General features: G+C 47.9%; 1 protein-coding gene across 4 annotated transcripts in view; it reads left to right on the forward strand.

The window, feature by feature from the left end:
- Positions 1-22,864, forward strand: part of IGSF9B (immunoglobulin superfamily member 9B) — a 109,931-nt gene that overhangs the window by 19,429 nt on the left and 67,638 nt on the right. For all 4 annotated transcript variants that reach the window (XR_012231200.1, XM_073570026.1, XM_073570028.1 and 1 more), the window contains exons 7-10: positions 606-751; positions 959-1,101; positions 1,811-1,951; positions 2,932-3,048. Coding sequence is in view for 3 of the 4 variants with exons in the window: in XM_073570026.1 (XP_073426127.1) it covers positions 606-751; positions 959-1,101; positions 1,811-1,951; positions 2,932-3,048 (547 nt within the window). In the remaining variant the exon portion in view is untranslated. The remainder of the gene's footprint in view (positions 1-605; positions 752-958; positions 1,102-1,810; positions 1,952-2,931; positions 3,049-22,864) is intronic.

Consider the following 22,864-nt stretch of genomic DNA (forward strand, 5'->3'; position numbering starts at 1 on the left):
GGGGTCCCTTTATGACTGGGTTCAGGGGAACTACTGTGAGCTGTTTCGGAGGTGCCCCCTTTGATCTGTTTTGGGGTTGCCTTTGTCAATGGGTTCAGGGGGCCTCTTGTGAGCAGACTCGGCAGGCCTCTGTCAGTGGGTTCAGGGGACCCTGTGAGCAAACTCATCAGTCCCCTGTCAGTGGATTCGGGGACCCTTGTAAGCAGACTCTGCTGCCCCTGTTGGCCAGTTCAGGGGTCCCCTGTGAGCAGGCTCGGGCTGGAGGGGGTCCCTGTGAGCAGACTTGGCAGGCCTCTATTGGCAGGCTCAGGGTGGAGAGGCAGGCAGCAGATTCGGCAGGCTCTGGTCAGCAATTTCGGGGGCCCCCTGTGAGCAGACTCTGCATCCCCTGGCAGTGGGTTTGGGGGGCCCCCTGTGAGCAGATTCTGCATCATCCCCTGTCAGTGGGTTTGGGGTCCCCCTGTGAGCAGATTCTGCATCATCCCCTGTCAGTGGGTTCGGGGTCCCCTGTGAGCAGACTCTGCATTATCCCCTGTATTTGGGTTCGGGGGCCCCTGAGAGCAGACTCGGCATCCTCTGGCATCTTCCTCTCTTCTCACCCGCAGTGATCTGAAGATGCGGGTTCGGATCCTGATTGATGGCACGCTCATCATATTCAGAGTGAAACCAGAGGATGCGGGGAAGTACACCTGTGTGCCGAGCAACAGCCTTGGGCGCTCACCTTCTGCAGCTGCGTTCCTCTCTGTGCAATGTAAGTAATGACAGAAGGCTCCAGCTTGAAGTGTGTCACGCTCTGAGCCAAGCCATAGCCTGCGTCTTGGGCACAGTCGCCAGTCTTGTCGGTGACCGAGGTTGGCCACGGTCCGATACCACTGGGAGTTATTGAACACAAACCTTAATGCTGCACATTATGATTGCAAAGGATTATTGGCACTGACCATGTTTATGTCTTTTATAGACCCGGCGCGAGTGGTCAACATGCCCCCTATCATTTATGTCCCTGTTGGTATTCATGGTCACATTCGCTGCCCTGTGGACGCTGTGCCGCCTGTCACACATGTAAAATGGAATAAAGATGGCCGTCCCCTGCGGACTGATAAGGTGCGTTGTTCAGGTTGGGCGGGTGAAGACAACTCCACCGGGGGGTGACGTGTACCGCTGGGAGGAATGAGTCTGCTCCACCATGGGTGACATGTACTGCTATGAGGAATGAGGCTTCTCCACCAGGGGTGACTTGTACTGCTGGGCCGATTGAGGCTACTTCACCGTGGGGTGATGTGTACTGCTGGGCGGATGGAGCTGCTCTATCGGGGGTGACATGTACCGTTGGGAGGAAGGAGGCTGCTTCATTGAGGATGAATTCTACCGCTGGGTTGATGGAGGCTGCTCCAACTTGGGTGACTTGTACTGCTGGGCAGTTTGAGGCTGCTCCGCCGGGGGTGACGTGTACCGCTGGGAGGGAGGAAGGAGGCTGCTCCTCCGGGGGTGACGTGTACTGCTGGGAGAAAAGGGGCTGCTCCACTGGTTGTGTCGTGTATCGTTGGGAGGAAGGATGCTGCTTTATCGGGAGTTAATTGTACCACTGGGTTGATGGAGGCTGCTTCAACGTGGGTGACGTGTACCGCTGGGTAGATGGAAGCTACTTCACCGGGGGTGACATGTATCTCTGGGTGTGTGGAGGCTGCTCCACTGGGGGTGAGGTGTACCGTTGGGCAGCAGAAGACTGCTCTGGAATGTGTTTTGTGGGGGAAGGGTCTGTGATTTCCAGTGAGCCCATTATGTGGTTTTGTTTATGCTCTTTTGCTCGCAGTTATCAGGCTGGAAGCTCCTGGAAGATGGCTCTATTCACATTGAGGAGGCGACAGAGGAGTTACTGGGCACCTACACCTGTGTGCCTTACAATGCGTTGGGGACCATGGGCCAGTCCCCTCCTGCTCGGCTGCTTCTGAAGGTCAGATCCCAAAATAACACAATTTTTCAGTTTCGGTCTCTTGCTTGGTAGGGTTGAGGTACAGGCTTGGGGATTAATGTGCTGGCCTTTGGGGTTGGCTGCGGTTCGGGACTGGGAGTGCTGGCTTGGGGGTTAGCATGCTAGCTCGGAGGTTGGCTCTAGTTCAGTACTGGGAGTGCTGGCTTGGAGGTTAGCATGCTAGCTCAGAGGTTGGCTCTGGTTCGGGACAGGGAGTGCTGGCATGGAGGTTGGCATGCTAGTTTGGGGGTTGTCTCTGGTTTAGGACTAGGAGCGCTGGCTTGGCGGTTGGCATGCTAACTCGGGGGTTGGCTCTGGTTCGGAACTGGGAGTGCTAGCTTGGGGGTTGCCTCTGGTTCGGGACTAGGAGTGCCTGCTTTGGGGTTGGCATGCTAGCTCGGGGGTTGGTGCTTGTTCAGGACAGGGAGTGTTGGCTTAGGGGTTGGCATGCTAGCTCGGAGGTTGGCTTGAGGGTTCATATCCCATTAAGGGCAGTGTCTATCTTCTTGCTCTTGCCACTTCTTCCATTTTCCAAATAACTTTATTAATTTTTAAAAATAACAGTAATATTTTGCATTCAAATGTAGAGGTTACAATAAGACAAAGGGATGGGAAGGATAAGGGGTACGGAATAGGTTTTAAGTTGCTTTATTAAGACATACAAGGGGTAAAACAAAAGGAAAGGTAGGGAGGGGAAATATAAACTAAACTAACAGTGTCGTGTCTCTTCGATATGTTTGGGGATTGAATAAACCCCATAAGGAAAAGACAAGACAATAAACTAACAGTAATATTTCTCTGCAATATTTTTAGGAGTATTGCCACTTCTTCCAGATGTGAGTGGTGACCATCTTTGTACAGCGCTGCATCTTATGTTGCTGCCGCTTGATAGTTTTCTGGTCCTGTCTGCACTCGCTTTGGACACAGACCGGAGTAATAATAATGCTGTTTCTCACCTTTAGGACCCACCCTATTTTACGGTGCTGCCTGGCTGGGAGTATAGGCAAGAAGCTGGCAGGGAGCTGCTGATTCCTTGTGCCGCTGCTGGAGACCCCTTCCCCACCATCTCCTGGAGAAAGGTACCGCCAGGCCAAACGCCGTATAGCACGTACTGTTTGGATAGGGTTAATGCATGAGTGAAAACATGCAATCAGAGCTAATCATCTCGCCCCAAGAGGCACTCCAAAGTGATCTACTGCCTCTCCACCAAAGATGTCCCAGCAGGTAGATGGGCAGTGGTATCCAGTTTCTGCCCCCAGACGCTTTCTTTCACGCTCTCTTGCAGGTTTGTACATTACTATTTCTCTGTTTTCAGGGCAGTGCTCTCAGTTTTGTAAGTTACTCGTTTCCAGTTCTCATTGTAGCGCTCTCTGTCGTACTTTTTCACGTTGTCTTACGGTTTGTTTGTTACACTTTCTCCGTGCTCTGGGCGGCACTCTCTCAGCTGGTCTGTACTTTACTCATTCTCAGGGTGGTGACATCATGCATTTTGTACACTATTTCTTCGCTCCCAAGGCTGCGCTCTTGTGAGTCTGTACGATATTCAGTCTCAGGGCGGCACCCTTTCTCTGGTCTGTACGATATTTGTTTTCAGGGCTGTGCTGTCTCGCAGGTCTGTACGTTACTCACTCCTTTCCTACAGGGCTGTGGAGTAAGCCAAACCTGCGACTCCGACTCCTCAATTTCCCTTACTCCGACCACGACTCCGACTCCCACATATATTGCTTATATTCAAGTGAAAAATTTATTGTAGTACAATGTGAACATCAGACACTTAATCATTTTTATGATAGAATAATCAAGATAGAACATAATATATATTTATTGGAATACAACTTTAGAACACAAAAAACTGCAATAAATTGTAAATATCTAATACACTGTAATATCGATTACATATATAACACTGTGTAATAAACTATGTAAGTGGCAAAAAACAGTTTTCAACTAAAACATGCTAAATAACATTTGTGCAGTCTATGAATTTGTCCTAAAAAATAGAATTGCCTCCATCAGATCCTCCTTCATAGATGACCTCAAATCTGACCTAATAATTTTATGGCCAGAGAACAACCTCTCTACACTAACTTGGGTTGGAGGCAAAGCCGTAACCACATGGGCAGCATCTCTAACAATTTCCGGGTATAAAGGAATTGCCTCATGCACAGTCAGTTTTGATGAACGGTTGAACTTTTCTATTTCTTTGAGAGCAAGTGAAACATTTTGCTGAAATATGGTTAATCTGCTTGCTATAGGAGACGGAGTGAAGTCTTTTTCCTTGCGGCAACGCTTTGCCTGCTCCATGTCATCCAAATACTTGTCAAAGTCAAACTCCTCATCTGATGAGGATGAAGATATGGCAGCAGTAGCACTGTCAGGACCCAAGTCCTCTTGCACCTGGCAGTCCTCCTGTAGGCCACTCATCATAACTGCTACCTCAGTCAGAGCTTCTTTTCCTTTAGTAAGCTGTTGATCATCAAGCAGTAGACGATGACTTGGGTCCACTTAAACAGCTGCCAGAAAAATTTTATTTTCCAATAGCTGTGTCTCTCTCAGTTTCATTGAAGCAGAAATGCCATCTGCGATTAAACCACCTCTTTGGGACAAGCAAAATAGCAAGTTCTTCCACTCCCTTATGAAAATGCCAGGAGTTAAATCCTCAGCTTGTAATTTTTTTAGTCACGATAAATGGGTGGTTAAGCAGTTCCTTCAATTCAGCCACCTGTGTCCATTGACCTTCATTTAGGGTTACCTGAGGGTTCGCCATATCTGTAAGAAACGTTTTTTGAGCGATTGCTTGAACTATCATTAAATAAGTGCTGCCCCACCGAGACAGGCTTGATCAACAATTGCCCCTTTCCCAGCACGTCTATTTAAGATGGAATCAATTTTAGGGGTTCTGGCGGCAATAGCCAATTTCCCCACTTTTCCAATCAGATTTCCAGCATGTCCCTCTTGCAGACTATCTCTTCTTGCCAGCTGCAGCGTGTGCACAGCACAACGCATGTGATGAATAGGAAAGTGTTTTGAAGCAGCTTCAACAAGATCCTCTATTTCTAAAGTATAATTTTGCTGTTCTTCTGTTGTAATATCTGTTTGTTCCTCAGTTACATGAACAGCACTGTGGCCTTCCATCTCAAACATACTGAATCCTAAATTTTCTTCTAGCTGTTGTTCATTACTCTCATTCATCAGTTTAATTGTACTTATGTTTGAAGCATTGTCCGTTACAATAGCAAGAACCTGTTCTTTTTTGAGTTTGTAATCTTGCAGGACTTTTTCCACTAAGGCCTGGAGAAAGTGAAACTGGCTGCTGTGATGAGCTTTAGTATCGTTTACTGCCAATGTCTTGGTAACAATTTCTTTGTTGTCACAAACATATCGAACATTGATGACAAAATAGTTCACTCTGTGACGTGTGCAGGCATCCATTTTAAGAAACATGAAGCATCTTTTGAGTGTCTTTTTAAGATCTTCCTTTTGTTTAAGGGCTTCTTCAATCACTAATTTTCTAATACTTTCTCTTTCCAGAGAAACACCAAGTTTGCGGGCCATTTCTCCATTAAGAGCTGTAAAAGCTGGTCGTGCAAATAGTGATAATGGTACACCGTCCTTCACAACAAGCTGTATGAGCTGTCTTTTAAACATATCTGCTGTCATTCTTACAGTAACTTTGTCACTTACAAAATATCTTGTTAATGATGTTTGAGATGCTCTTTCCTCCTCATTTGCCTGGCAGGATGTGCTGGGCGCGGGTTTCTTGGTGCTGCTGTTATCTTTCTCAGTCACAGCTTTGAAAACTTCTGGGTGGAAGCGTTGTAAAAGTCTTTTTAGATTGGAAGCTCTTGTAGGAGCATTTTTATCACTGCCTGAGTATGCGCTGATTTTGGCATCACAGCATTTGTTTTCCTCTGGATCACTTGTCATACATTGACACACAATATTTTTCATCTTGAGTCACTGTGAAATGCTCAAATACAGCTGACTTCATGGGGAGCTTCTTAGACATTTTGTAATTATATAAATTCACTCTCAAAATAATTTTGTCCTGTAAAATAATGTATATTATAATTCCAGCAAGAACAGGCAACCATGTACAGTGGGGAAAATAAGAATTTGATACACTGACAATTTTGCATGTTTTCCCACCTACAAAGAATGGAGAGGTCTACAATTGTACACTTCACCTGTGAGAGACAGACTAAAAAAATCCAGAAAATCACATTGTATGATTTAAATAATATGCATTTTATTGAATGAAATACGTATTTGATACAATAGAAAAACAGAACTTAATATATTTGGTACAGAAACCTTTGTTTGCAATTACAGAGGTCAGACATTTCCTGTAGATTCTGTTTCTCTCAGTTGAAAATTTCAGACCTCTCCATTCTTTGCAGGTGGGAATCGACAGTGTATCAAATACATACTTTCCCCTCTGTATAATTTTAGATAGAAATAAAACAAACTTTGCATAAATCAATAGTACAGATGACAAATATAAAGTTTGTAAAATATGTTATTAGATAGCTTTACTTTGAATTTCCAAGGCTTTTCTTATTAGGGTACAGCTCACTAAATGCTTCACAGTCTATGAAGAGAGGAGGAGGGAGGGAGCAAGTTTGTTGTGTATCATACTCCAGAAGCAAAGAAACTGATAACAGAGCTAATAACTTTGTTTTGGCTTCTATACCTATACAAGTCGTCATATAAGTCCTCATCAATCCTGTTGCTGTATTTTCCCTGTATATTGTATAAAAGCTAGCTTCCCAAACGTATATGAGCTCAAAGGAAAAACAAACAAGCATCAAGCATACAGAGAGAACATACATTATACTGGACTATTGATTTATGCACAGTTTAGTGAATGTTTAAATTTGTTTAAATTTACCTTAATCTTGTTATCCTGTTCACTCTAGCAATTCTTCTGAGATAAGTGCCTTCCTTCTTTCTGAATATGTTTACTTGTCTGTGTTGTACCCTTGTCTGTAGAGGAGGAGCTTCACTGGTGCTAGAGTTCACCACTGACACCTCAGCTGCTGCAGAACCTCATACTGCATGCCTCTACACTTGAAAATAAAGCCTGCACCTTAATATGTGGTGATAAATGCAGTCTATTTATTCCAACTATCAATTGATGTTGATGTGTTACTGAAGGCGAGCAATGCCTGTCCTGGGCGTCCTATTGGGCAGCTATGAGGTGTACATGACTGGTGCTAAAAGAGTGTTAAGGCCCCGTCACACATAGCGATCTCGCTAGCGAGATCGCTGCTGAGTCACAAGTTTTGTGACACAACAGCAATCTCACCAGCGAGATCCCTGTGTGTGACAGCGATCAGTGACCGGCCCCCCTGCCGATATCGCTGATCGCTCTTGGAAACCTCTGGACATTTCTTCCATCGCTGGTCTCCCGCTGGCCAGCACGCATCGCTGCGGGAGACCAGCGATCAGCTGGTAACTAACGTACACATCGGGTATCCAAGGGACGTGCGTCCCTTAGAAACCCGATGTGTACGTTAGTTACCAGTGCGCTGATGCAGGGAGCTGGTAACTAACGTACACATCGGGTATCTAAGGCACGCACGTCCCTTAGATACCCAATGTGTACGTTAGTTACCAGCTCCCTGCATCAGCGCACTGGTAACTAACGTACACAGCGACGCCGTGCGCTCAGCGTCGCTGTGCTGATCGCTGGTTAAGCTGTCTGTTTGACAGCTCAGCAGTGATCATGTAGCGACTCACCAGCAATCCCGACACGTTGATATCGTTGTCGGGATCGCTGGTGAATCGCTATGTGTGACTCCAGCTTTAGTCTTTGTGCTACCCGGCTTTCATTGTTTTTGGTACAGATAAGATATGGACAGACAGATATGGATAAATGGATGGAGCAGATTTCTAATCTGCTTTTGCTATTGAAAACATTATGAGCTCAAAAACCTTTCAGGTTTTTTAAAAATCTGATCTGCTTTTGCAGCTGAAAAACATAGCCTCAAAAAACGCTGTGTGTGAATGTAGCCTTAGATCAGGAATAGAACAGCCATTTATAGGACATTTCATAACTTTCCCAAATTCCGATGAAAAAATATTCAGCATATTCTGCATTGAATTACTGTACCCAATTTATTATATATTTTAGGAGTCAGTCCATTTTATACAGACTCCACCAAAATGAGCTCTGACTCCAACTCCACAGCCCTGCTTTCCTAGGGCTGCACTCTTGCTGGTCTGTACATTAGTTGTTTTCAGGGCTCGTTCTCAGGGCGCCCTCTCTCTTGGGTCTGTATGATATTCGTTCTCAGTGCTGCGATCTCTCGCGGGTCTGTACTATATTCATTCTCACGGTGGCACTCTCCTGCGGGTCTGTACGATGTTTGTTCTCATGGTGGCGCTCTCTCGCAGGTCTGTATGATGCTCGTCCTGTACGATATTTGTTCTCAGGGCGGTTTTCTCTGGTCTGCATGATATTAGTTCTCAGGGCTGCGCTCTCTTGCAGGTCTGTATGATATTCGTTCTCAGGGCAGCGCTCTTGCGGATCTGTATGATACTCGTTCTCAGAGCGGCGCTCTCTCGTGGGTCTGTACAATATTTGTTCTCAGGGCGACGCTGTCACGCGGGTTTGTACGATATTAGTTCTCAGGGCGGTTTTCTCTCTGGTCTGTATGATATTCGTTCTCAGGGTGGTGCTCTCTCGCGGGTCTGTACAATATTCATTCTCAGGGCGGTTTTCTCTGTCTGGTCTGTATGATATTAGTTCTCAGGGTGGAGCTCTCTCGCAGGTCTGTATGATATTCGTTCTCTGGGCGGCGCTCTCTTGTGGGTCTGTATTAGGGCTCATACTCGCTTGCGAGAGACTCGCATAATTCTTATGCGAGTCTCTCACATGAAAACCTGGCACTGCCGCTAGTACTCGGACCGGAGCGTGCGGCTGCATAGAAATACATGTAGCCGCATGCTCCGGTCCGAGTGCCAGCAGCAGTGCCAGGTTTTCGAGAGACTTGCACGAGAATCATGCGAGTCTCTTGCAAGTGAGTATGAGCCCTTATACTCATTCTCAGAGCGGCGCTCTCTCGTGGGTCTGTATGATATCCGTTCTCAGACCCGCTAGAGAGTGCTGCCCTGTAGAATATTCTTTCTCAGGGCGGTGCTCTCTCACGGGTCTGTACGATGTTTGTTCTCAGTGCCGCGCTCTCTCGCGGGTCTGTATGACATTCGTTCTCAGGGTGGGGCTTTCTCGCGGGTCTGTATGATATTCTTTCTCAGTGCAGCATTCTCTCTCAGGTCTGTACTATATTCGTTCCCAGGGCAGCGCTCTCTCGGGTCTGTACGATGTTTTGTTCTCAGGATGGCCCTCTCTCGCAGGTTTTCTTTTTTAAATTCGCTTATTAACCATAAGCAGTTATATAACACACACATTTGGTACAAGGTACCAAGCTTGATACAAAGTGTGTGTGTGTGTATGTATATATATATATATATATATATATATATATATAATATATATATATATACACACATGCATAACATGTACACCAACCGTGTGTAAATAAAGCAAACATAGTATCAATTAAATCACAGTAGTATTGTGTCATGGTATTATACCAGTAATAAAACCTGCCTAGCTTCTAAACCCTACCTACATCTACCAAAACATTAAACTATTCCGCAGCCTACATCTATACAATGAGCAGTTTACTGTGCGACATCTCCGCTCTGCAAAGTGAGACGAGAGGAATTCCACCTCTCCCAAATCTTCTGGAATTTACCCGGGCACCCTCTATTCTGATACAGTGTACGTTCATATGGTATAATCGAATTTACCAGAGTGATCCAGGACCCAAGTAATGCTAGTATCTTCCGTGCCGTGAATAGTCTCCCATAGAAAAACCCCAACATAATGACCCCATACTTCCTCATCCCACAGTCCAAACAGACAGGTCAGTGGTTCAAGGGGAACAGGGGATTGTACCAAGGATGTTAATAATGACGTCACCCCCCTCCAGTATTTCGCAACAACAGGACAGCACCAATCAATCAAATTTATTATCGCCAAGTACATATTACATATATACAAGGAATTCTTTGTGGCAAAGAGGCAACATAATATATAACAACAGATACAACAAGTAACCTCTAACAAGACAGATACAGTATATAGTCTACACATGACGATTTAATTGTTGAACAGAGAGTGGATAGAAGCTGTTCATATGGCGGTTGGTGCTGCATTTGGGGACTCTGAAGCGACGTCCTGAAGGGAGTAGTTGGAATGAGGAGTGTCCCGGGTGAGAGGGATCGGATGAAATTTTCAATGCGTGGGATCGAATACTCTTATCATAAAGATCCTGGATTTTAGGCAGGGGGGAACCTATAATTCTCTCTGCTGTTCTGAAAGTCCTTTGTAAGCGGAGTTTGTCATGCGCAGTGGCTCCCCCATACCAGACTATCAGAGAGGAACAAATCACAGATCTGATGACAGCATTAAAGAATAAGATCAGCAGATTCTTAGACAAACCATATCTTTTCAGCTGACGCAGGAAGAACATCCTCTGTTGTGCTTTTCTTATAACAGCATCCACGTTTTTCTCCCATTTAAGATCATGAGAGATGATAACACCAAGGAATTTGGTCTCTGTGACCCTAAGAACCACTTCGTCATGGATGTAGATTGGAAGTATCTCATGTTGATCTTTCCTAAAATCCACAACCATCTCAGCAGTTTTTCTAGTGTTGAGTACAAGATTATTGGCTTTACACCAGTCACATATTCTTTTCACCTCACTCCGATACAAGTCTTCAGCATTTCCCCTGATGAGACCAATCAGTGTCATATCATCGGCAAATTTCAAGATTTTTACTGAGTCTGCTGAAGAGATGCAATCATTCGCATAGAGAGAAAACAGTAACGGGGACAAAACACACCCCTGAGGTGCCCCGATGTTTGTGACCAAGGTGTCCGAAGAGAATGGTCCAACTTTTCACTGTATCCTGGCTGTCAGGAAGTTATAAATCCACAAGCATAAGTTGAGAGGGACTCCAAGAGCTACCATTTTCTTATGAAGTAAATTCGGATCAATGGAATTGAACGCTGAGCTAAAGTCCATGAAAAGAATCCGGACATATGAGTGCAGTTCATCTGTATGATCCAAAATGTACTTCAGTGCCAGATTGACAGTGTCGTTTGCCGAACGATTCTCCTTATAGGCAAACTGAAGCGGGTCCCATAGCTTCTGTGTGAATTTTATCAGGTGGGACATCATAATTCTTTCGAAGACTTTCATAGCTACAGATGTGAGTGCTACTGGTCTATAGTCGTTCAACTCAGAGGATCCCACTTTCTTGGGGACAGGGATAATTGTGGAACTTTTCCAACACTGAGGTACAATGCACTCTTTCAGTGATCATATGGATAAAGTCTGCATCTATTGAATGACATCTCAAACATTCCGATGACTGGTATCGGCCCATCTTAAAGAGTCGAATTGGAGTCAAATACGATTGATTAATAATATACAATTGTATCATCCTATTGTTGGCAGACAGAGATACCCAGATTGGTGACTCCAGGATTTCTTCCCATTCTTCACCCTGTGTATCTGGGATGTGTCTCTCCCATTTCTTCTTAACTGAATCTAGGGTACATTCTGTCCCCACTGACAACAAATATGTATATAAAGAGGAGATGAGACCCTGAGGGCCCTGTGATTTTGAGAATCCTTATCAGGGGTAGAGACGAAATGGCATTATCTATACCCGTACATCTCATGTGCGACTGGAGAGCTGATCTTAACTGTAAATAACGGAAAAACTGGGATCTCGGGACACTACGATTAACTTGTAATTGCTCAAAGGATACCAATGTTCCACGATCATATAGATCACCTACCGTAGAGACACCATACTGAACCCAGAACTCAGCGGATGGATTCTCCAGTAGCACCGGGAAGTAGTAATTATTCCATAGGGGCATTTCAGCTAGAACATCCCCAAATCTAACCACCCCCCTAATCTGTCTCCATATCGATCGTGCCAGACGAAGCAGAGGTAGCAGTTTCGGGACATTTATTTTTTTAATTTCCAAAAAACCCAGTGGGCAACTAATTCCTGTAGCATGAAGTAGATGACTCTCAGAATTCGGGAGGTGACCTCCAGGCATCCATGTACTTATGGCCTTAGCCTGTCCAGCTAAATAATATAAAAAGAAATTGGGTAACGCAGCCCCTCCTCCCCTATTGGGCCTCTGCAGAGTGGCGAGTCTAAGTTTAGGCCTGGCTTTCCCCCAAATAAAGGATATGGTTTGGGAATTCAGATTAGCAAAAAAGGATTTGGGCATCACCACCGCACTATGTTGAAGAAAGTAGACAAGCTTGGGGAGTAATATCATTTTAATTAGATTAATACGTCCGGCTACAGACAGTGGAAGTTTACCCCAAATCGCAAATTTACCTTTGACCGTCTCCAATAATGGTTGTATATTGAGTTGCAGATCAAATTTACTACCTTGAGAGATATGAACACCCAAATATTTAAAATTGGTTACAATGGGCAGTAAGGAGAGAGTCTCCAGTCGTGGCATTGGAGCATGGGAGAGAGGCATCAAAGCAGATTTCTCACAATTTATGTATAGGCCAGAATATTTACTGAATTTATTTATGGTAGTGATTACTCTTGTCAGGGTCTCCTCCGCCTTGTCCATAAATATCACCATATCATCAGCATATAGGCCTATGGTATCCATCCAACCTGCTATTTCTACACCAACAATATTAGGGGAAGATCTTATACGAATTGCCAGCGCCTCAATACAAAGAGCAAAAAGGGCTGGGGAAAGAGGACACCCCTGACGAGTTCCCCTATACAGTGAGAATGATTCAGATATGGAGTTATTTACGATGACCCGGGCTTTGGGCTTCATGTATAAAACATTAACCCATTCTTGGAATCTATTGCCAAATCCATACCTCTGCAAACATGCACGGACAAAAGGCCATTCAAGCGAGTCAAAGGCCTTAGCCGCATCCAGCGATGCCAGTGCCCATTCATTATCCGGTACCAGAGAGCTATATTGAACCACTGACTGGACTCGTCTGAAATTTATGGAGGTGCTCTTCCCCAGCATAAAACCCGTCTGATCGGCGTGTACAAGATCTAATATAACTGAATTTACTCTTTTGGCCAAAATTTTTGTAAAAGTTTTATAATCCACATTTACTAGTGATGTAGGCCTGTAAGATCCACAATCTAAAGGGTCCTTCCCCTCTTTTTTAAGAACTATTATATTGGCCTCATAAAAGGACTCCGGCATGCATCCCCCCTCCCAGATCCCACGAAACACTGTCAAAAAAGGGGTGCCAGTATATCCTGATATTTCCTATATAACTCCACAGGAAATCCATCCGGCCCGGGGGCCTTCCCGGAGGCCATGTCTTTTATGGCATCCTCTACCTCCTCCAGAGTAAACTCCGCATCCATAAAGGCCCGCTGGGAAGGACTTAGCGTGGGAACCTATATCTGACAAATAATTTAGACACTCCGGGCCGTCCACATCAGTCTTAGAATTGTACAATGAACCATAATAGTCAGAAAAGCACTCTAATATCTCCTCAGTTGAGGAAACCAAAGTACCACCTGAATCACGAATCTGTAGAATTGTGTTGGTTGCATTCTGCTGCCGCACTTAGTAGGCCAGAAATTTACTTGCCTGATTCCCCATTTCAAAATAAGACTGCCGGGCAAAAAATAATTTACGTTTCGTCTTGGTGTCAGTGTACTGAGCATATAACCTTTGAGCGGCCAGCCATTCTACCCTATTACTGTTAGTTTGATCCGATATATAGGCTGCCTCCGAGTCTTTCAGACATCGCTCCATCTCGCCATCCTCCTCCGATGTCACCCGCTTAATGTGAGAAATTGTAGAGGATAGACAACCCCGTAAATAGGCTTTAAGAGCATCCCAAAATACATTAATATTTCGGGGTTCGGGGTGGGACGAGACGAAGCAACGTAACTGATCTATCGTTCTATCAGGGGATGTTATCAACTTCAGCCAAAAAGGGTTCAGCCTCCATGCCATCCTATTAGTCAATGGCCCAAATTTAAGCTTGAGAATAACTGGACTATGATCCGAAATCCCCCTGCTTCCATGTTTGATATCATCCACCCATGCTGCCAGACTACTGGACCCGAAAATGTAATCTATGCGAGACAGAGCGTTTAGTGGAGGAATGGCAAGTGTACTCCCTCGTCTCTGGATGGCGCACTCTCCATAGATCCAGCCACCCACTACCCGCCATGAATTGTGACAGTTGGGATGTGCCCGGAGGGGGGACCCCACCCTGTACTCCATCACCCAGTCTCAATTTATCAAGATGGCTATTCATGACCAAATTAAAATCTCCCATACAGATGACATGTGCGTCCGGGTAATTTAAAGCAAAGCTCAGGGCCTTTTGAATAATTGACATATTGGCCGGAGGGGGATTATAAATACAAAGAATGACATATTTCTGAGAGTTAATCAGCGCATGCACGAACACAAATCGTCCCTCGGGGTCCTTCCTGGCCTCCCACCGAACATCCTTATGAATTAACAGTGAAACTGCCCTTGAGTAGCTGGTGTGAAGAGCATGTATAAACCATTGCACCCACGGTTTCTGTACCCACCGAACCGTATCTCTAGTCAGGTGCGTCTCTACAAGGGCCACAATGTGAGGACGGTAATGTCTAACTTGTGAGAACACCTTAATTTTTTTCAGAGGGGTTTTTATGCCTCTCACATTCCAGGTCATACAAATCAGCTCAGAACCCATTCCTCCCTATCTGAACATGGTGCAGAGACCCCACACAGATAACAGAATTTGGCGTCGGCTGCGGCCTACATCTAAACAACTATAAAAATTAAAACTTTTGAAAAAGAAAAAGCAAAACAGGAACCTAGTAACAGAGGCGTACAGTCTTACGCCCTTATCAAAAAATAAACAAGGGGATACCATCACTGAATACAGTGTCCGGTATAGCTGGTATCTGGGAACTCGCCGAGAGAGCTCCAATTAGACCGTTAATTGAGAGGATCTAAAGTGACAGCCGCCACATTAGGATTCTTTCGCAGGGGATCCCCTGTGGGACCGCAGCCACTCAGTCGCCTCCGTCGGATCTGTAAAAAATACAGAGGAACCTTCATGAATAACTCGAAGTCGAGCTGGATACATCATCGAGTATACAATGTTCCTGTCCCTGAGTCTTTCTTGACCTCGGTGAATTGTGCCCGCTGTTTCTGCAGTTCCATGGAGAAATCCGGAAAGATGGAAACGACAGCATTGTCGAACTTAATAGGGCTTTTCAGTAGTGCAAGACGTAGAATGGTATCTCTGTCTTTACAATTGAGCAAGCGTGCCAGGAAAGGTCGAGGTGGGGCTCCCGGAGGCAGTGGTCTTGTAGGGACCCTGTGAGCTCTTTTAACAGCGAACATTGAGGAGAATTCATCCCCCAGAGAGGTCTTAAACCAATCCTCCAAAAACTGCTCAGGATGCTGACCTTCCGAGCGCTCAGGCAGACCAACGATACGGATATTATTCCGGCGCATTCTGTTTTCCAGGTCATCCGCCTTCTGCTTCCAAGCATTCATGGAGCCCGCCACCTTTGTTAACTTAGCCTCCATGGGTGTAATGGTATCCTCTACCCTAGACACCCTTGTCTCCACCTCCGTAATGCGTCCCTTCATGGCCTGCATGTCTTGACGAAGTCTCCCCACCTCCTTATAAACATCCTCAGTTTTCTTCGTCAGGGATGTCCTGGTCAAGGGGAGAGCCTGCATCAATTGCTCAGATGCTTGTTTAAGGGTCAGTTCCTCCTGTTCCACCTCCTCACACCCAGAAGGGCGATTTTTGCGCTGAGCCTGAGAGGAAGTGCTCCTATCATGTCATGCACTTTCAGCGGGGTCCAGTCTAGCAATCTCCTTCAATTTCTCCGCTGCCGCTCCTGCCCCTTTTAGACGGCTCATAGTTATCTGCAGCACGGTCAAATGGAGCGACTAAAATGCATGGTCTAGGTGTCACCCACCAGAGATGGAGGCCACACACAATTGTGAGCACTATGCAGGAGAGTCTCTTGCAGCCTGGGGAGGGAGAGGTCAATCACAGCAGGGTTATTAATAGATATTTATAGTTCCTGCACAGACCGTAGATAGGCCACATACAATTGTAAGCACTGTGCAGGAAAGTCTCTTGCGGCCAGGGGAGGGAGAAGAAGCCCCACAGAGACAGCAGGAGTGGAGGAGGGTGCTCAAAGCCTCCCTCGGTAATGGCACCAGCTGGCGCAGTGAGGGGTTAACGGAGGGGGAAACATGCAGGGCCCAATTTTTCAGGACACTCACCGCGTGTCCCCTCTATCGGTCTGCCGGTGTCTTCACTGAGCACGGTGCAGCGGTGTGGGTCAGCGCAGCAGCTCTCAGCAGCAGAGCCGCGCGCCCAAGATGGCCGCCTCCTCGTGGAGGAGCAGGATCAGCCGCCCGCTTCGGTCTCCTCAGCCGCCTGCCCGCAGAAACCACCTCACGTCCTCCTGCAGGGTACCGGGAGGTCCCCACTTCCAGGGGGTCTAGATCGCCGCCAGTAGGTCACTCAAAAAGGGGTCCAGATGCCAGGATTAGTCCAGGATTTTGAGGAGCTCTCACAGCAGCGTCCTCTCCTGCTCGCTACATAGCCACGCCCCTCCTCTCTCGCAGGTTTGTATGATATTTGTTCTCAGGGCAGCGCTCTCTCGTGGGTCTATACTATATTCATTCGCAGTACAGCGCTCTCGCGGGTCTGTACTATATTCGTTCTCAGTGCAGCGCTCTCTTGTGGGTCTGTACGATGTTTGTTCTCAGGGCGGTGCTCTCTGGAAGGTCTGTACTATATTTGTTCTCAGGGTGGCGCTCTCTTGCAGGTCTGTACTATATTCATTCTCAGGGCGGTGCTCTCTCACGGGTCTGTACTATATTCTTTCTCCGTGCAGCACTCTTTCGTGGGTCTGTACCATGTTTTTTCTTAGTGCAACGCTCTCTCGCAGGTCTGTACGATATTCCTTTTCAGTGTGGGGCGCTCTCTCTGGTCTGTATGATATTCGTTCTCATTGCGGCCATGGCCGCGATCAGAGCATTACTTGACTGGCGCATGGGGCCTGCTGAGCAGAGGAGTCCCAGAGCGGACACCATCTCATCTGCTCATGGGACCCAGCAGCAGGATTATGCCGGTGCCAGGGGCGTACAAACTGCCGGTGCAACTGCACTGGGGCCCGAAGGTCGGCGGGGGGGCCTGCAGGCAGCGGTGTACTGCCCATAGTGGCACAGTATGCAGCCGCTATGGGGCCACTGAGTCAAAATTGGAGGCGTGAGTGAGAGGGGTCCCGTATCATGCAGCATCGGGCCCCTCTCACTCCCTCTTGTAATCATGCCACTATCCAGAGCTGGGGAGAGAGCGGCGCATAGAGTGCAGGAGTTCAAAAAGGAGGCATGTCATGCAAAGAGAGTTGCTGGCCAATGAACACTTTCCCCAACAGACCGATGAAGAGCACTCACTGGCTGCCGTCTGTCGTCCTGCATGGCACGTCCCAATGGCGAGTGCTCACCTGTAGTCAGGGGCCGAGGCCGCACAGCACACAGGAGACAGCAGTGGAGGAAGAGCAGGACTTATGGGGGGGGCCTTCTGCCTCCTCCACTATTCTATTCCCAGCAGGCTGCAGCATCTCCTCACATAGAAGAGGTCAGGGGAGGAAGCTCACTGTGTGGGACAGCACGGCAGCAGCAGAGGGCTGATATCTCTGCTGTGTCCCTATCCCCCACAATGGGTTCTGCAGCCTTCTCCAGCTGATCTCTGCACTATGTGGCCGACCTTCTCCACGGCTCATCTGAACACCTGAGGTTATAAATTGGTGTGTATGTATGTATTGTGGCAGGGCTAAGGGTCGTGTAATTGATGGGAGATATGTGTCTCATAAATGGCTTATCTCCATAATGTAAGGCAGAAGTAAAGCATACCAGATATTGTTATTGTTTTTGTTTGAAGGACCTGTGGTGAGGTCACAGTCATGTGACCAGTCAGCTGCTGGGAACGTGGGTGTGGCTACAGCCTTATAATGTGACCTGCTCCTGAACCAGGGAGCTGTATGTGGGGAGGACTACACCTCCCAGCATGTGCTGAGACTCGCGGTCTGAGTCTGCAACCACGAAGGTTTATGTTTTGTTTGCCTAAGCTAGAGGCTATTTTTGGTGATACGCTGTTTTATGGTTTATGACAGAAATAAACCTCATGAACTTTGGAAGAACCGGTCTCCTGATTGTCTCCCGCTGCACCTGAGCGAGTCACATCCCCACAATTGGTGGTACACGTGCGGGCAGCGGTCCCAGCAGAGACTTGAGACAGTTGCTGCATGTCCTGGGTGAAGTTTGCAGCGGGGCAACAAGCATTGCCTGGAATCATGGAGGACCTCATGAAACACCTGGTCCAGTCCCAGGCACTGCAGCAGGAAACCAACAAGCTGTTACAGCAGATCCAGCAAAGCCAGCAGGAGCAGCGGCAGCAGTTCCAGCAGAGCCAGCAGGAACAACGGCAGCAGATGCAGCTTCTGGCAACCGCCATCCAGGAGGGCAGGACGAGCGCCCCAACCCCAGGTCGGGCTGATGCCACCGACGTCGAGAAGGCGGTAAGACGCGCATTACAAAAAATGACCCCTGAGGATGATGTGGAGGCCTTCCTGACGGTGTTTGAGAGGGTGGCTGAGAGGGAAAAACTTCAGCCAGAGCGGTGGGCGGACGTACTGGCCCCTTACCTAACGGGGGAGCCCCAGAAGGCGTACTTTGACCTGACGGTACAAGATGCCAGAGAGTATCCCAAATTAAAAGCGGAAATTCTCGCACGCTTGGGGGTAACAATGACTACCAGGGCACAGCGAGTTCATCGCTGGGCCTATCACCGGGACAAACCCCCGCGCTCCCAAATGTTTGACCTGTTGCACCTGGTCCAGAAATGGCTGCAGCCAGAGTCGGCTTCCCCTGCACAGATGGTAGAGCGAGTTGTGATGGATCGGTTTGTGCATTCTCTGCCGAGACCTCTACAGACTTGGGTTGCCCATGGTGATCCCCAAAATGCTGATGAACTGGTTGGGCTGGTCGAGAGATACCAGGGGATGGAAGGTTCCTTGGGGAAGCAGCCCATTCCATATTGGGGGTCCCAGCAGGGGGCGGAGTCACAAAAAGGGGTGGTGCGTCCAAGGTCAAAAGGGGCGGGGGAGGCGGTGCCCAAGGTCCCCTCGGGTGTTATTTGCTGGAAGTGTCATGGGCCAGGACATATAGCGGCCCGTTGTCCCCAGACCACCGAGCAGATGGACTGCAGCATGGGACGCCGTAGTTCATACTACGCATATCCAGCTTGCAGTGTGAACTCGCTACCTAACAAGGGGCCACAAGCGTGTCCCGTGAAGGTGAACGGTCGAGCAGTAATGGCGCTTCTGGACTCCGGGAGCTTGGTGACCCTTGTGAGGGCCAGTTTTCCTCTAAACATACTCCCGGGTAAAAAGATTGGTGTTCGGTGCATACATGGCGATGCAAAGGACTACCCTATGGCTAGGGTGAAGATTGAAACGGCGCATGGCACCGAGTCGCATGAAGTTGGCGTTGTTCGAGACTTGTTGCATCCCATAATTATTGGCCGGGATTTCTGTCTGTTTTGGGATCTGTGGGGGATGGGTTCTGAGTGTGCTAGCAAGAGCAGGGAACCAATCCACCCCACTGAGGTATCGCCACCACCAGAGGCAGACGAGTTCCCTTTATGTGTCCTTGTTGGGGATGAAGAGGAAGGGTCCCCTGTACCTGACATCCCGGAGTTAGGGGTGGCCGGGGAGAATTTTGGGACTGCCCAACATAGGGACCCCACACTAAGGGAAGCCTTTAACAATGTCACCGTCATTAATGGGGTTGCACAAGAGCCGGGAGCAGACACAAGGTTTCCCCATTTTATGTTGAGTGGGGAATTGTTGTACCGGGTCACGAAAATAAGGGAGGAGGTGGCAGAGCAGTTAATAGTACCAGGCCCCTATAGACGAAAAGTGTTGGACATGGCCCATTCACACATCTTGGGGGGACACCTGGGGGTGGAAAAAACCCAGGAACGGATTGTACAGAGGTTCTATTGGCCTGGGTGTCACCGGGAAATAGTAAACTATTGCAGGTCCTGCCCGACATGTCAGTTAACTGCCCCCACATCTCATTTTCGGAACCCTCTTGTGCCACTGCCCATTATTGAGGTGCCATTTGAGAGAATTGCCATGGACTTGGTCGGTCCCTTAGTTAAATCAGCTCAGGGCCATCAGTATATATTAGTCATCCTGGACTATGCCACACGCTATCCTGAGGCCATTCCCCTGAGAAACTCCTCTGCGAAGAGTATAGCCCGTGAGCTGGTCCATGTGTTTTCCCGGACGGGTTTGCCGAAGGAGATCCTGACCGACCAGGGGACACCTTTTATGAGCAAGGTGATGAGAGAATTGTGCAGAGTCTTGCAAATTTCCCAGCTGAGGACTTCAGTGTACCATCCACAGTCAGATGGCCTTGTTGAGAGGTTTAACAAGACCCTGAAGAGCATGCTGAGAAAAGTCATAGAGGAAGATGGTAGAGACTGGGATTGTCTCTTACCGTATTTACTGTTTTCTATCCGTGAAGTTCCCCAGGCCTCCACGGGGTTCTCCCCCTTCGAGCTTCTGTACGGCCGGCATCCGCGAGGTCTCCTAGATATAGCCAAGGAAACCTGGGAAGCCGAAGTCACGCCCCACAGAAGCGTCATTGAGCATGTGGCACTGATGCAGCAGAGGGTTGCGAAGGTGATGCCCATTGTTAAAGAACATCTCCGCCAGGCACAAGAGGCTCAGGCCAGGGTCTACAACCGGTCAGCCAGAGTGAGGCAGTTCAATCCGGGAGACCGAGTTCTCGTGCTAATCCCGACGGTGGAAAGTAAGTTCTTGGCCAAGTGGCAAGGGCCATATGAGGTGGTGGAGAAACTGGGAGACGTAAACTACAAGATCCACCAACCCGGAAGACGGAAGCCATACCAGGTTTACCATGTTAACCTTATCAAGCCGTGGCAAGATAGAGAGCCAGCGGTAACTCCGTGCTTGCTGGGCAACCTAGAAGGGGAGGTTGGAGCCGTTACCATAGCGGAGACTCTATCGAAGGCCCAGAAGCAGCAGTGCCGGGAGTTACTCCAGAAAAACCGCGACCTGTTCTCAGAGTTGCCGGGGTGCACGAAGGTGGTGGAGCACGAAATTCTGACCGAGCCACATGTGCGGGTGAACGTGAAACCATATCGTATTCCTGAGGCCCGGCGAGAGGTAATCTCCAAGGAGGTGCAGCGTATGTTGAAGCTCGGGGTCATTGAGGAATCCAAGAGCGGCTGGTCGAGCCCGATTGTCCTGGTCCCAAAACCTGATGGTGAATGGAGGTTCTGCAACGATTACCGGAAGCTGAATGAGGTCTCCAAGTTCGACGCTTATCCCATGCCACGCGTTGATGAGCTCATCGAGAGACTTGGACCTGCCAGGTACATAACCACTTTGGATCTGACCAAGGGATATTGGCAGATCCCCATGGCACAGGAAGCCAAGGAGAAGACGGCATTCTCCACACCAGACGGGTGCTTCCAGTATGTCCGGATGCCGTTTGGCCTACAGGGAGCTCCAGCAACCTTCCAGAGGGCGATGGATAGAATCCTTGCACCTCATAAGCTATACGCTGCCGCATACCTGGATGATATCGTCATCTTTACCCCGGACTGGGAGACTCACCTGGAAAAGGTCCAAGCAGTGTTTGACGCTCTAAGAGAGGCGGGGTTTACAATAAACCCGAAGAAGTGTGCCTTGGGGAGAGAAGAAGCCAAGTACCTCGGATATGTAGTGGGGCGTGGCGAGATCAAACCCCAAATCAATAAAGTGGAGGCAATTCAAACATGGCCGAGACCTCTGTCAAAGAAGCAAGTTAAAGCCTTCCTGGGGATTGTGGGATATTACAGGAGGTTTATCCCAAACTTCGCCACAATGGCTACACCTCTAACTGATCTGCTTAAAGGGACAAAGTCAGTGATGGTCAGCTGGTCCGAAGAAGCAGAGTCAGCCTTCCAAGAAATGAAGGGAGCTCTTTGTAAGCAGCCCGTTTTGGTGGCCCCAGACTTTAAACGTGAATTTGTCCTCCAGACAGATGCCTCAGATGTCGGGGTAGGTGCAGTCCTTTCCCAAGAGATACGTGGGGAGGAGCATCCTGTTCTCTACTTGAGTAGGAAGTTGACTTCTTGTGAGAGAAATTACTCAGTTGTAGAGAAGGAGTGTTTGGCCATAAAATGGGCATTGGACACATTACGGTACTACCTGGTGGGACGGAAGTTTAGGTTAATATCCGACCATGCCCCACTCAGGTGGATGAGGGAAACCAAGGGCAAGAATGCTAGGGTCACCCGCTGGTTCTTAGCCCTACAAGACTTCAGTTTCCATGTAGAGCATAGGGCCGGGAAGCTACATGGTAATGCCGATGCCCTCTCCAGAATCCCTTGCCTGGTAGGTGAAAGTGCCAAGCCCCACGGCTTTAGGCAGAGGGGGGAGGTATGTGGCAGGGCTAAGGGTCGTGTAATTGATGGGAGATATGTGTCTCATAAATGGCTTATCTCCATAATGTAAGGCAGAAGTAAAGCATACCAGATATTGTTATTGTTTTTGTTTGAAGGACCTGTGGTGAGGTCACAGTCATGTGACCAGTCAGCTGCTGGGAACGTGGGTGTGGCTACAGCCTTATAATGTGACCTGCTCCTGAACCAGGGAGCTGTACAGTGCCTACAAGTAGTATTCAACCCCCTGCAGATTTAGCAGGTTTACACATTTGGAATT

The sequence above is a fragment of the Dendrobates tinctorius genome, unplaced genomic scaffold, assembly GCF_039654945.1.
Source record: "Dendrobates tinctorius isolate UK_male_01 unplaced genomic scaffold, ASM3965494v1 ptg000028l, whole genome shotgun sequence".
NCBI lineage: Eukaryota > Metazoa > Chordata > Amphibia > Anura > Dendrobatidae > Dendrobates > Dendrobates tinctorius.